The sequence below is a fragment of the Bos grunniens genome, chromosome X (assembly GCF_055505025.1).
Source record: "Bos grunniens cultivar Pamir isolate PY7600 chromosome X, Bosgru_T2T1.0, whole genome shotgun sequence".
Classification (NCBI taxonomy): Eukaryota; Metazoa; Chordata; class Mammalia; order Artiodactyla; family Bovidae; genus Bos; species Bos grunniens.
The window spans coordinates 43540313-43552595 of NC_141194.1; the positions used below are offsets into that span (position 1 = coordinate 43540313).

The 12283-nt window shown below is 41.8% G+C and overlaps 1 protein-coding gene across 1 annotated transcript; it reads left to right on the forward strand.

Moving 5' to 3' along the window:
- Positions 1-534: 534 nt before the first annotated feature.
- On the forward strand, positions 535-1495 carry DUSP21 (dual specificity phosphatase 21). Its single transcript, XM_086386700.1, has one exon. It carries the CDS (start codon positions 727-729, stop codon positions 1315-1317), a length of 591 nt encoding a protein of 196 aa, XP_086242826.1. The 5' UTR covers positions 535-726; the 3' UTR covers positions 1318-1495.
- The last annotated feature ends 10788 nt before the right edge of the window (positions 1496-12283 follow it).

Here is a 12283-nt window from a genome sequence, read left to right on the forward strand (position 1 = left end):
CGTATGCACAAACGGACAGCAACATAGCTAAATTAATCACAACTGTTGACCACAGGCCAACTTCACCATAAAGGGCTATGTATCAGCAATGTTCCCTTATAATAAACAGTCCTGATGAGTGTGAGAGCAGGAGTATAATTCTATGGCTACAATCAACAAAGAAGTATCAGGCCAGGTCACCAAGGCCAGTGGAAACCCCTACCTCTCTGCAGTTTTATAAAGATTAGCATATCAAAGGAGCCAAATGCTGTGCCCCAATGTAAAATATGATACTGTTACTTTGCAGAACAAGGGTAAGCCCTGTTCTTCAACACTAATAAAATAGAGACTGTGTACAGAGTGGTCCAATAATTGAAACATAAAAGAGATATCTGGTAACAGAACATTAAAACATCGAGACATAAGCTCTGAAAATAAGTAACTATGAAGAAAGATTAAAAAGAGAGATCTGGGGTTTCTCTGAAGATCTGGCTCTGCGGCCAAGTCCTCCATGTTGCAAGCGGCCATTGCCATGGGAACCAATGGGAAGGGCTGTGGGGAATTGTGACGCCCTCGAGGGACGGGAGGTGGGGTGGGGAAGGGGAATCGAGGGGCGGAGTGAAGAAGGAGGGTGACCAGTGGGTTACCAGCATATTGTCGCCCAGAGCCTCTCCAGAGACATCACAGAGCTGTTGCTTCCTGAACTCGCTCCCAGGACACCGCAGAGACTGCTGTGCCACCGCCTCTATGACAACGCCTCTGTGTCCGTTTCCGATTCAAGCTGTCCGGCAGCCCGCGGCCCATGGCCTCTCCCAGATTACCAAGAGTCTGTACCTCAGCGACGCTGTGGCAGCCAAGGACAAAGCCATGCTGTCTACCAACCACATCACCACTGTCATCAACGTGTCGATGGAGGCGACCGACACGTTCTTAGAAGACATCCAGTACGTAAAAGTGCCGCTGGCCGATGCTCCCAACTCGCGCCTCTATGACTTTTTTGACTTTATTGCAGATCACATCCACAGCGTGGAGATGAAGCAAGGCCGAACGCTGCTACACTGTGCTGCCGGGGTGAGCCGCTCTGCCACCTTCTGCCTCGCCTACCTGATGAAGTACCACTCCATGTCGCTGCTGGACGCCCACACGTGGACCAAGTCCTGCCGCCCCACCATCCGGCCCAACAACGGCTTTTGGGAGCAGCTTATCTATTATGAATTCAAGCTGTTTAGCAAGAACACTGTTCACATGATCAGTTCCTCAATGGGGATGATTCCTGATGTCTATGAGAAAGAAATCTGTTTGATGACGCTGATGGGAGTCATTCCGGACAGCTCCTAACTTCTGCTTCAGATCCTGCACCAACCTTGACTGAGGTGAACATTGAACTTTTATTGATAAAGAAACTAGAAACCCCTTTTTACATGGGCAAGCAAAAAGGGGGGAAGGAGGAGGCTGAAGTTCTTATCTTAGTGTGCTTATCTTTAAAGGATAAAATTCATTAAATGGAAAATGGTGACAATGCTTCTTATCCTGTGAGTGGCCGGTCATGACTGCTGGGGCCTGGCCAGAGGGGAGGGTGGGCAAGCTGGTGTCCAGCTCAGATGAACCTGTAGCCTGGGACCAGCCAGAGGCTGACTAACCCAGGGGTGAGTGTCCCCTCCCACCTCCACCCCCAACCCCACCTGGTTCTTCCCAACCCAAAGCCAGAGCCTTAGACATGGTACATGTCTCTGACTGTGCATGCTTCTTGCAGTAAGTGCCAACCTACTGGATAAGTGGCCTTCTTGGGGTTCGCCGGGAGTCCTGGGGGAGCCCCGGGATACTCCTGCCCCCACCTTCAACCACAGTGACCCAACTCTGGCTTTCTAAATTCAATTTGCATATAAAATAATTTTCAAAAAAAAAAAAAAAATTCCACTGTGTCCTTAGTCGCTCAGTTGTGTCCGAATCTTTACGACCCCATGTCAGGCTCCTCTGTCCATGGGATTCTCAAGGCAAGAATACTTGAGTGTGTAGCCATTTCCTTCTCCAGGGAATCTTCCCAACCCAGGGATTGAACCTGAGTCTCTTGCATTGCCAGGGAGATTCTTTACCACTGAGCCACCAGGGAAGCCCCAATGCCACTATATAAAGCATATAAAAATTTTTTTTTTCCAGTAATCTACTATATGGCAAGGGCCCAAAGTGCCCTCAGCAACCCCCACCAGCCTTTGTGAGAAATAAACATTAATCCCTTTCTCTAAGTGAAAGTGTTAGTAGCTCAGTCGTGTTCAACTCTTTGCGATCCCATGGCCTGCAGCCTGCCAGGCTCCTCTGTCCATGAAATTCTTCAGGAAAGAGTACTGGAATGGATTGCCATTTCCTTCTCCAGGGGATCTTCCCTACCCAGGGATTGAACCCGTGTCTCTTGCATCTCCTGCACTGTCAAGCAGATTCTTTACTGTCTGAGCCACCAAGGAAGCCCCCTTTCTCCAAGGCACTTGCTAAAACAGAGAAAGTCCGCCTGACACCAGGCCTCTGTTGCTCTCATGGGCTGTTGCGTAGTAGGTTGGAGCTGCTGGCCAGGACTCAACTCTGTCACCCCACCCCTTATGACTGGGGCCTCTCAGAGCCTCTATTTCCTCACCTGTCAAAGTAATGACAGCCTGTCTCTCCCAGGGTTGTTGTGAGGATTAGATTCCTTAGTGTGAGACCTAGCAAGCAGATGGTTTCCTGCTTAGAGGAAAAGGCTATTCTTGTTATTAAGGTTACTCGTTGGCCCTGCCAGTTGGAGGTCAGCACACCCATCCTCATAAGGGCCTTTTCCCCATCTGTGTATGGCCCCTTTTTGTCTACAGAATTCTCTTTCTAAAAGTTATCTTGCCTTTAAAACAAATGGGGGTAAGTTTCTTTCGGACCCTATCTCACAGGAGGCCTAGATTCAGAGCCCTTTCAGCGTTCCCATTGTATCACTGTGTTTAATCCGTGTGAAAACAAGAAGCACTATTCCAGGGCCCCCTGTTCCGCACCCAAAGGTCTTATTTAGAATCACTGACCATTAGAGCCAGAGCCCTGGGATCAACTAGGATCCGTGGGGACACTTGCCAAAGGGACAATTGAGTGGGCCCCAGAAGTAGGCCCTGAAATCTAGGATTGTTTAAATTCTCTAGGTATATGACTCTGGCTTGGTAGCAGCTATTCTAATCCTGATTACTCTACATAAAAATATATATGAGTCAGAAAGCACAACTGTTGATGTAGACTTGTGGGTTCATACCACAGTGGAGTCCAAATGCCCTTTCTCTCCAAACCGACCCTCACTCCCACTTCCACAAAAGGAGTGCCCAGGGATACAATTTGGGGGAGTGGAGGGGGGTTGCTATGAAAACCTCTGCTCTAGTTGGATCCTCTCCTTCTACAGATGGAAAGACTGGCTCCCAGAAGACCAGGATTAGTGTGGCAGAATTCCCCCAAAGCAGCCTTTGTGGCAGAAACCCAGAAGAAAAATCTCTTTTCAAGTATCTTGAAAAGCAATTTGTTTAGGTATATTATATATATATATATATATGCATGTGTTTTTATTTTTATTTTTTAATATGTTTTTATTTATTAATTTGGCTGTGCTGAGTCTTAGTTGCAGCATAAGAACTCTTAGCTGTAGCATGTGGGATCTAGTTCCCTGACCAGGGATCAAACCTGGGCCCCCTGCATTGGGAGCTTGGAATCATAGCCACTGGACCACCAGGGAAGGCCCATTTTCATTTTTTTTTTTTAATACCTAATTTAACACAACATGTCTTCCATGGTGGCTCAGATGGTAAAAAACCCACCTGCAATGCAGGAGACCTGGGTTTGATCCCTGGGTCAGGAAGATGTCCTGGAGAAGGGAATGGCAACCCATTCCAATATTCTTGCCTGGAGAATTCCATGGACAGAGGAACCTGGCAGTCTACAGTCCAGGGGGTCACACAGAGTTGGACATGACTGAGCGACTAACACTTTCACTAACACACTATGAAATTAACTCTCTTTGAACATACAGTTCTATCAGTGTTAACAATGCATATGTTTGTATAACCTCTGTCACAATCAGGACACAGAGCAGTTTCATGATTCTAGAAATTTTCTTCATGTCTCCCTTGTAGTCAAACTCTGGCCCCACTCAGCCTCTGACAAACACTGATTGGTTCTCCATCCTATTTACTTGCTTTTAAGAAAATTTCACATAAATGGAATCATACAGGATACAACCTCCATTGATACCACCCCTCCCTCCACAGACTGGCTTCTGCGTCTTTGAGATTTACCCATGTTGTAGTCCATTGTATGGATGTATCACAGTTTGTTTTGCATTCACCTGTGAAGATTATTTAGGTTTGTATTACTTTCCTAAGGGCTGCTGTAACAAAATACTGATAACTAGGTGGCTTAAAACCACAGAAATTTATTTTCTCACAGTTCTGGAAGCCAGAGTCCTAAATGGAAGTCTCTTCAGGGACATGATACCTCTGAGACCTGTCGGGCGTGCAGGATGGGAAGTGGAGAGATTTCTTCCTTGTCTCTTCCTAGCTTCTGGTTGTTGCCAGTGATCCTTAACATTCCTTGACTTGTAGATGCATCACTCCAGTATCTGCTTCTGTGGTCACATGGCTATGTGTCTGTCTTCCCTCTGGGCATACCTGTGTCCAAATTTCCCTCTTCTTAGAGGACACCAGTCATATTTGGGCTCCTTCTACTTTAGTACAACTGCAACAACTTTATTTCCAAATAAGGCCACATTCTGGGCTAGTTTAGGATTTAAACATATTTTAGGGGGAGGATACAATTCAGTCCATAGCAAGGTTGTCTCTAGTTTGAGGGGAGTATGCATAAAGTGCTCTAACACAGACAGACACACACAGAGAAGAAAAGGATCATGTCACTTGGAAAAAAGACTGCAACCATTAAAAGTAGACTATGAGTTATAGTGAAAGAAAATAATAACAACTGTTTATTAGGAAGCTATTATATGCCATGCATAGTACTGGGCACTTTATGACAATATCTCAAGTCTTTTCAACAGCCCTTCGTGGTAGTTATTATCTACATCCTACAAATGAGAAATCTGAGGTTCCAAGAGGTTAAAGACTTTGCCCAAAGCAGCAACAGCTCAGGAGTCAAGAGATGACAGGCAGATGGGGTTCTCTTTTCCTGCATTTCTCTTGAGACTAAGGTAAGTAGATTGAGATGTTGCAAAACTGAAAAAGTCAATTCCCAGGCAGGTTGATAATAAGTCCAGGGTCCCTGAGGAGGAAAAAGGGGTCTGGGACTCTCAAGGAGGAGATAGGGGTCTGGAATTCTCAAGAAGAAGGAAAGGACAAACATTTTTTTTCTACATTCCTTAGTAACGATTGTATAACAATAATGTATCCTGCTTGAGGACATGTTTCTCCTTCCTGAAAACCTTCTGGCTAATCCTGTTATCTTAAAATGTATATTATAGGATACCCCACCTGGCGGCTGAGACGGTAAAGTGTCTGCCTGCAATGCGGGAGACCCAGGTTCGATTCCTGGGTCGGGAAGATCCCCTGGAGAAGGAAATGGCAATCCACTCCAGCTCTCTTGCCTGGAAAATCCCATGGACGGAAGAGCCTGATAGGCTACAGTCCATGGGGTCGCAAAGAGTCGGACACAACTGAGCGACTTCAGTTATCTTAAAATGTATACTATAGGAGTGGGTCTAGTAAGATCTTTACAACCTTGAGACATTCTTTTGATTTATTGTAATAACGAATTAAAAAGTATATAATTCCCTTGGTAGGACTAGTGAGTGGGGCACTCTCCATCCCCCTTCTGATGTCTATGTCAGAAGCTTTCTCTGTCCCTTTTCTTACTTTAATAAAACTCTGCTACACAAAAGCTCTTGAGTGATCAAGCCTGGTTCCTGATCCTGAAGCTAAATCTTCTTCTTCGGAGATCACAAATCCTACATCATTCACCATAAGCTATCAAAACGACCATAAATATTTGTGTCTGCTTTTGTGACATTACTTTGCCAACAAAGGTCCGTCTAGTCAAGGCTATGGTTTTTCCAGTGGTCATATATGGATGTGAGAGTTGGACTGTGAAGAAAGCTGAGTGCTGAAGAATTGATGCTTTTTAACTGTGGTGCTGGAGAAGACTCTTGAGAGTCCTTGCACTTCAAGGAGATCCAACCAGTCCATCCTAAAGATCAGTCCTGGGTATTCTTTGGAAGGACTGATGCTGAGGCTGAAACGCCAATACTTTGGCCACCTCATGTGAAGAGTTGACTCATTGGAAAAGACCCTGATGCTGGGAGGGATTGGGGGCAGGAGGAGAAGGGGACGACAGAGGATGAGATGGCTGGATGGCATCACCGACTTGATGGACGTGAGTTTGAGTGAACTCCAGGAGTTGGTGATGGACAGGGAAGCCTGGCGTGCTGCGATTCATGGGGTCACAAAGAGTCAGACACGACTGAGCAACTGAACTGAACTGAACTTGTTCCTTCTGGTTTGTTACATTGTCTATCTCTTCCTGTGCCAGTATCACATTCCTTAAAATTGGTGCAGCTTCATAATAGGCTGTAACATTTGATAGACCAATGACATTTCCCCCTCCACCTCAATCCCACAGTGATGGTTCTTCTTCAGAGGCTTTTTGCTGTTGTTATTGTTAGATTCTTTCTTTTTCTCTTCTGAAGGGGTCATTTTAATAGTTATGGTAGTTTTAATCGAAATTACTGTTTTCTTGGGTATTGGTCAAGGTTGAATCAGGAGAACAGAAACCATAATAGTTATTTCATCAGAGAAAATCTAATATAAAGAACTGTTTAGGGGTGGGATGGGCAAGTGGGAGGAAGGCTCAAGAGGGAAGGGAATATACATATACTTACAGCTGATTCACATTGATGTACAACAGAAACCAACACAACATTGTAAAACAATTTTCCTCCAATTAAAAAAAAAAAACAGCTTAACCAGGTATTAGAGGACTGAAAAGCAAAAATAGAACACACTGTATGTGTTTCTACACATATAAACATTTAAATAAAAGATCATCTACCCAGAATGTGAAACTTGATCAGTAAAGTATTGATCTTATTTCTGAAATTTGTGTATCTTAATTCCAACTTCTCATGCTATTATAAAATTGTAATTTAGTATCCTAACGTATGGGCTTCCCTGGTAGCTCATATGGTAAAGAATCTGCCTGCAATACAGAAGACTACGGTTTGATCCCTGGGTTGGGAAGATCCCCTGGAGAAGGGAATGGCAACCCACTCTTGTATTCTTGTCTGAAGAATCCCAAGGACAGAGGAGCCCAGTAGTCTATGGGGTCACAAAGAGTTGGACACAACTGAGCGACTGACACACACATACTAACACACCCTCATTCAACTCTTTACCATTCAATTTTTCAAACAGTTTTGCTTGCTACAGCATTTACCATCATATCTGTTACATTACCAAAGAGACATCTGTGACATCACATGACTATCCGTTCTGACTATGCTGTTGCAGTAAAGAAGTAAATATATAAAATAAGAGGGTTATGTTTACCTATGGGTCCTTGAGAGTCCATCTTCAGCTACCTGTGTGTCTCCTTCTGGTACACCTTCACTATTTCCCTGTTCATGAGATTGAGGCATTTGGAGAAGTGACCTCTTGATCACCTTTTGAGAAATGCCTAGTAAGGGGAGAGAAGGCAGTGGAAACATGAATTTTAGGGTAAACTTTTGGTGCTTGGGCCAGATTCCCTGCCAGGTCCTCTCCATTTGGAGAGATGTATCAAGGTCTCAGTCAGGTATCTGTGTTCAGAAAGTGTATTTAATAAGACTTTCTGAAATAGGGCTTAACAGTGTTAGAATTTGGACTCACAGTTGGCTTCTTTCTTCAACAGACTCTATGATGAAGGAATAAAAAATGAGCATAGAACTTGACCGAGTTAGAAGGCATATGTGATAAATTTGATTGAACCCTTGAGGCTCCAAGTTTAGGTATGTCTGCGCTGGGGACAGTGAGAGTTTGCATTCATATCCAGCTTTATTGCATGGTGGTCACAGAAGATGGCCTGTATAATTTTTGTTTTTAGAGCACTGAGATTTTCTTATTACCTGTCTTATGAATAGTGAGTGTATTATTTATGGGTAGGATTCTAATACATGTTTTTACCATTTAAAAATTTTAATGTTTAAATAGGTAATATACTTGTGGTTCAGCATTCAAATGGTACCTAAGGGCATAGAGAGTGAAAAGTCTCATCTCTGTCCTCTAACCAACTAGTTCTGTTTCCCAAAAGCACTTAATGTTATGAGTTTTTCCTGTATCCTTCTAAGGCTCCTCTGTCCATGGGATTCTCCGGGCAAGAACACTGGAGTGGGTAGCCATTCCCTTCTCCAGGGGATCTTCCCAACCCAGAGATCAAACCCAGGTCACCTGTATTGCAGGCAAATTCTTTACTGTCTAAGCCATGCTACTAGTATCAGTATTTTATTACATTGTTGGCCTTTTTTTCTTATTGATTTGTAAGAACTCAGAGAAATAAAGCATCTGTGATAAGAATTTCAAATATTATCTCCGATTTTTCACTTGTCTTTTGGCTTTGCTTAGAAGGGCTTCCCTGTTGGCTCAGTTGGTAAAGAGTCTGCCTGCAATGTGAGAAAGCTGTGTTCTATCCCTGGGTCGGGAAGATCCCCTGGAGGAGGGCATGGCAACCCACTCCAGTATTTTTGCCTGGAGAATTCTATGGACAGAGGAGCCTGGTATGCTACAGTCCTTGGGGTCACAAAGAGTCAGACACAACTGAGTGACTAACAGAATGGATTTGCCTAAGCATTCCCTGGTGGTCCAGTGATTAGGACTCTGTGCTTTAACTGCTGAGGGTGCAGGTTCAATCCCTGGTCAGGGAACTAAGGTCCCACAGGCCAAATGGGAATACAGAAGACTGGTTACAGCTCAGTAAGGACTCATTTAAAGTAAAAGAACTCAGTTAAAAAAGAATGGATTTGCCAGGCAGAGATAACTTTTTAATTCAAATTTATTTATTATTTGTATGACTTGGGTTCTGCGTCACTCCCTGAAAGCCTTTCCAAACTTCAAAATTACATTAAAAAGTCTATCACTGATCTCCAAGTAACATGTAAATATTTATCTCTGTGGGATATATTCTAGTACAAAGTGTGAGACACAGATCCAACATTACATTTTTTTCAGATTGCTACCACTATTCTATTTATAGAATTTATAATATAAAAAGTATATGTTATATTCATATACAGTTTATCTATAATCCATAGTATATTATATAGTTTGTTAATAGTATTCATATTCCTTATATTTAATTTAGTTTTTGGTCTGCTTGATATGTCCAATAACTAAGAGGTATGTTAGTCTTATACTGCTACTGTCTATATGTCAATTTCTCCTGATATTTCTTGGATGGTTAATTTTACATGTTAACTTGTCAGGCTATGGTGCACATCTGTCTGGTCAAGCACTAGTCTAGATATAGCTGTAAGGTATTTGTGGATGGGATTAACATTAGTAGTCAGCTGACTTTGACTAAAGCAAATTACCTCCATTATGTGGGTGGGCCACTTCCAATCAGCTGAAGGCCTTAAGAGCAAAGACTGAGGTTTCCCAGAGAAGCAGCAATTTTGTCACAAGACTACAACACAGAAACTCTGACTGAATTTTCAGGCTGCTGGCCTTCCCTGTAGATCTTGGGATGTAGCCTGCAGCATCGACTCTTACTTGAGTTTCTAGCCTGTTGGCCCTCCCCTACAGATATACAGACCTTGGACTTGCCAGTCCCCATGATAACAAGAGCAAATTCCTTCAAATAAATCTCTCTCTATTGTGTTGTTTGTCTGGAGAACCTTGACTAATACAATTTTGATTATATATTTTGATAGAATGATATTCTGGCATTGAACATCAACACAATGAGAATTCTATTTGTACCCTTTTACCAATATAAAGCTCTCTTTGCCTCATTAATGCTTTTTATCTTGATTCAGTAACATTGCCAACTCCTCTCCCTCTCATTTATTTTTAGTCTGTATTTGTCGAATATATCTTTGCCTATTTTTTACTTTGTAGCAAACTACATCATTTAAAATTTTTTATTTTAATTATTATTTATTTACTTTTTGTTTAAATTTTTAAAAAAATTTCTTTATTGGAGTATAATTGTTTTATGACTATGTCATTTTAAAAATACTGTCTTTTGTAACTAGATTATACTTAAATTTCTTCTATTCAAGAAGTCTTTTAATAGAGGGTTTACATTTTAAAATCCTGAAAACTTTCATTTTATGCCATTTTGTTCTGTGACATTTATTAACATTCCTGAGCCATTTTCTTTATTTTCAGTTTTGTTTTTATCTTCTCCATTGTTTTAGAAAGCATTTTATTCTATTAGTTGAAAGCAGTTACCTGGAGGAAGGGGCAACTTGTACTTTTTACTATACCTTTCTATTTGCTGAGTTGATATAGTATATATATTATGTGGCATGGATGTTTAAGTTTTTCAAAAGCTTTTCTAAACTTATTTTTATCTAATTGCTGGGTTCAGAATGAAATAGCATGTTTTGAATCATGCTTTTGAGATACAGAATTTAGTACATTTGATCTTTACCTCCTTCTACAATCTAACTCATGAAAATGTTAATGCAGGTTTTAAGATTCACATAGTTTTTTCTTATTTAAAAAGTTCAGAACACAATTTGAGAAACCATAGTGAGATTTATATGATGCAGTTATTTGGATGCACTTCTATTTTGGCTTGACAAGGCTCCCTTCCATGACTTCTCCATCCTTGAGCGTTTTTTAAAAAATTATTTATTGATTGATTGATTTTTGGCTGCACTGGGTCTTCATTGCTGCAAGGGCTTTTCTCTAGTTCTGGGGAGCAGGGGCTGCTCTCTAGTTGCGCCTCACAGACTTCTCATTGCAGTGGCTTCTCGTGGTGTGGAGCATGAGCTCCAGTGCGTGTGAGCTTCAATAGTTGTGGCCCAAGGACTTAATTGCCCCCAAGGAATGCAGAATCTTCCGAGACTAGAGATCAAAATCATGTCTCCTGCATTGGCAGGCAGATAATTTTTTTTTTTTTTGGATTATATTCATCTTTATTCCAATGCAGTAGTAAAATTACAATATTTAAGATTTTTTTCCCCACAAAGGCAAAAGTGCCCAAAGCCTGCAAAAATCATAAGGCAACCCTGGTCCTGTAGTCCACTTCCCTGGATGTGAACTCTATCAGGCCCTCATTCTTAAGTCAATCTACAGAATTTTGACACCTCACCTAGATGCATCCCTCATGCCAGTGCATTTCCTGGGCTCTTCAGGCATATATTTTTAAAATTAATTAATTTTTTATTGAAGGATAATTGCTTTACAGAATTTTTCTGTTTTCTGTCAAACCTCATCATGAATCAGCCATAGGTATACACATATTCCCTCCCTTTTGAAACTCCCTCCCATCTCCCTCCCCATCCTACCCCTCCAGGCTGACACAGAGCCCCTGTTTGAGTTTCCTGAGCCATACAGCAAATTCCCCTTGGCTATCTATTTTACATACGGTAATGTAAATTTCCATGTTACTCTTTCCATACATCTCACCCTCTCCTCCCCTCCCCCCATGTCCATAAGTCTATTCTCTATGTCTGTTTCTCCATTGCTGACCTGTAAATAAATTCTTCGGTACCATTTTTCTAGATTCCATATATATGTGTTAGAATATGATATTTATCTTCCTCTTTCTGACTTACTTCACTCTGTATAATAGATTGTAGGTTCATCCACCTCATTAGAACTGACTCGAATGTGTTCCTTTTTATGGTTGAGTAATATTTCCATTGTATATATGTACCACAACATCTTTATCCATTCATCTGTTGATGGACATCTAGGTTGCTTCCATGTTCTGGCTATTGCAAATAGTGCTGCAATGAACAATGGGATACATGCGTCTTTTTAAATTTTGGTTTCCTCAGGGTATATGCTTGGGAGTGGGATTGCTGGGTCATATGGTGGTTTTGTTCTGGTTTTTTTAAGGAATCTCCATACAGTCTTCCATAGTGGCTGTATCAATTTATATTCCCACCAACAGTGCAAGAGCATTCCCTTTTCTCCACATCCTCTCTAGCATTTACTGTTTCTATACTTTTTGATGATGGCTGTTCTGACCGGTGTGAGGTGATATCTCAATGTAGTTTTGATTTGCATTCCTTTAATAATGAGCGATGTTGAGCATCTTTTCACGTGTTTGTTAGCCATCTGTATGTCTTCTTTGGAGACATGTCTGTATAGGTCTTTTCCCC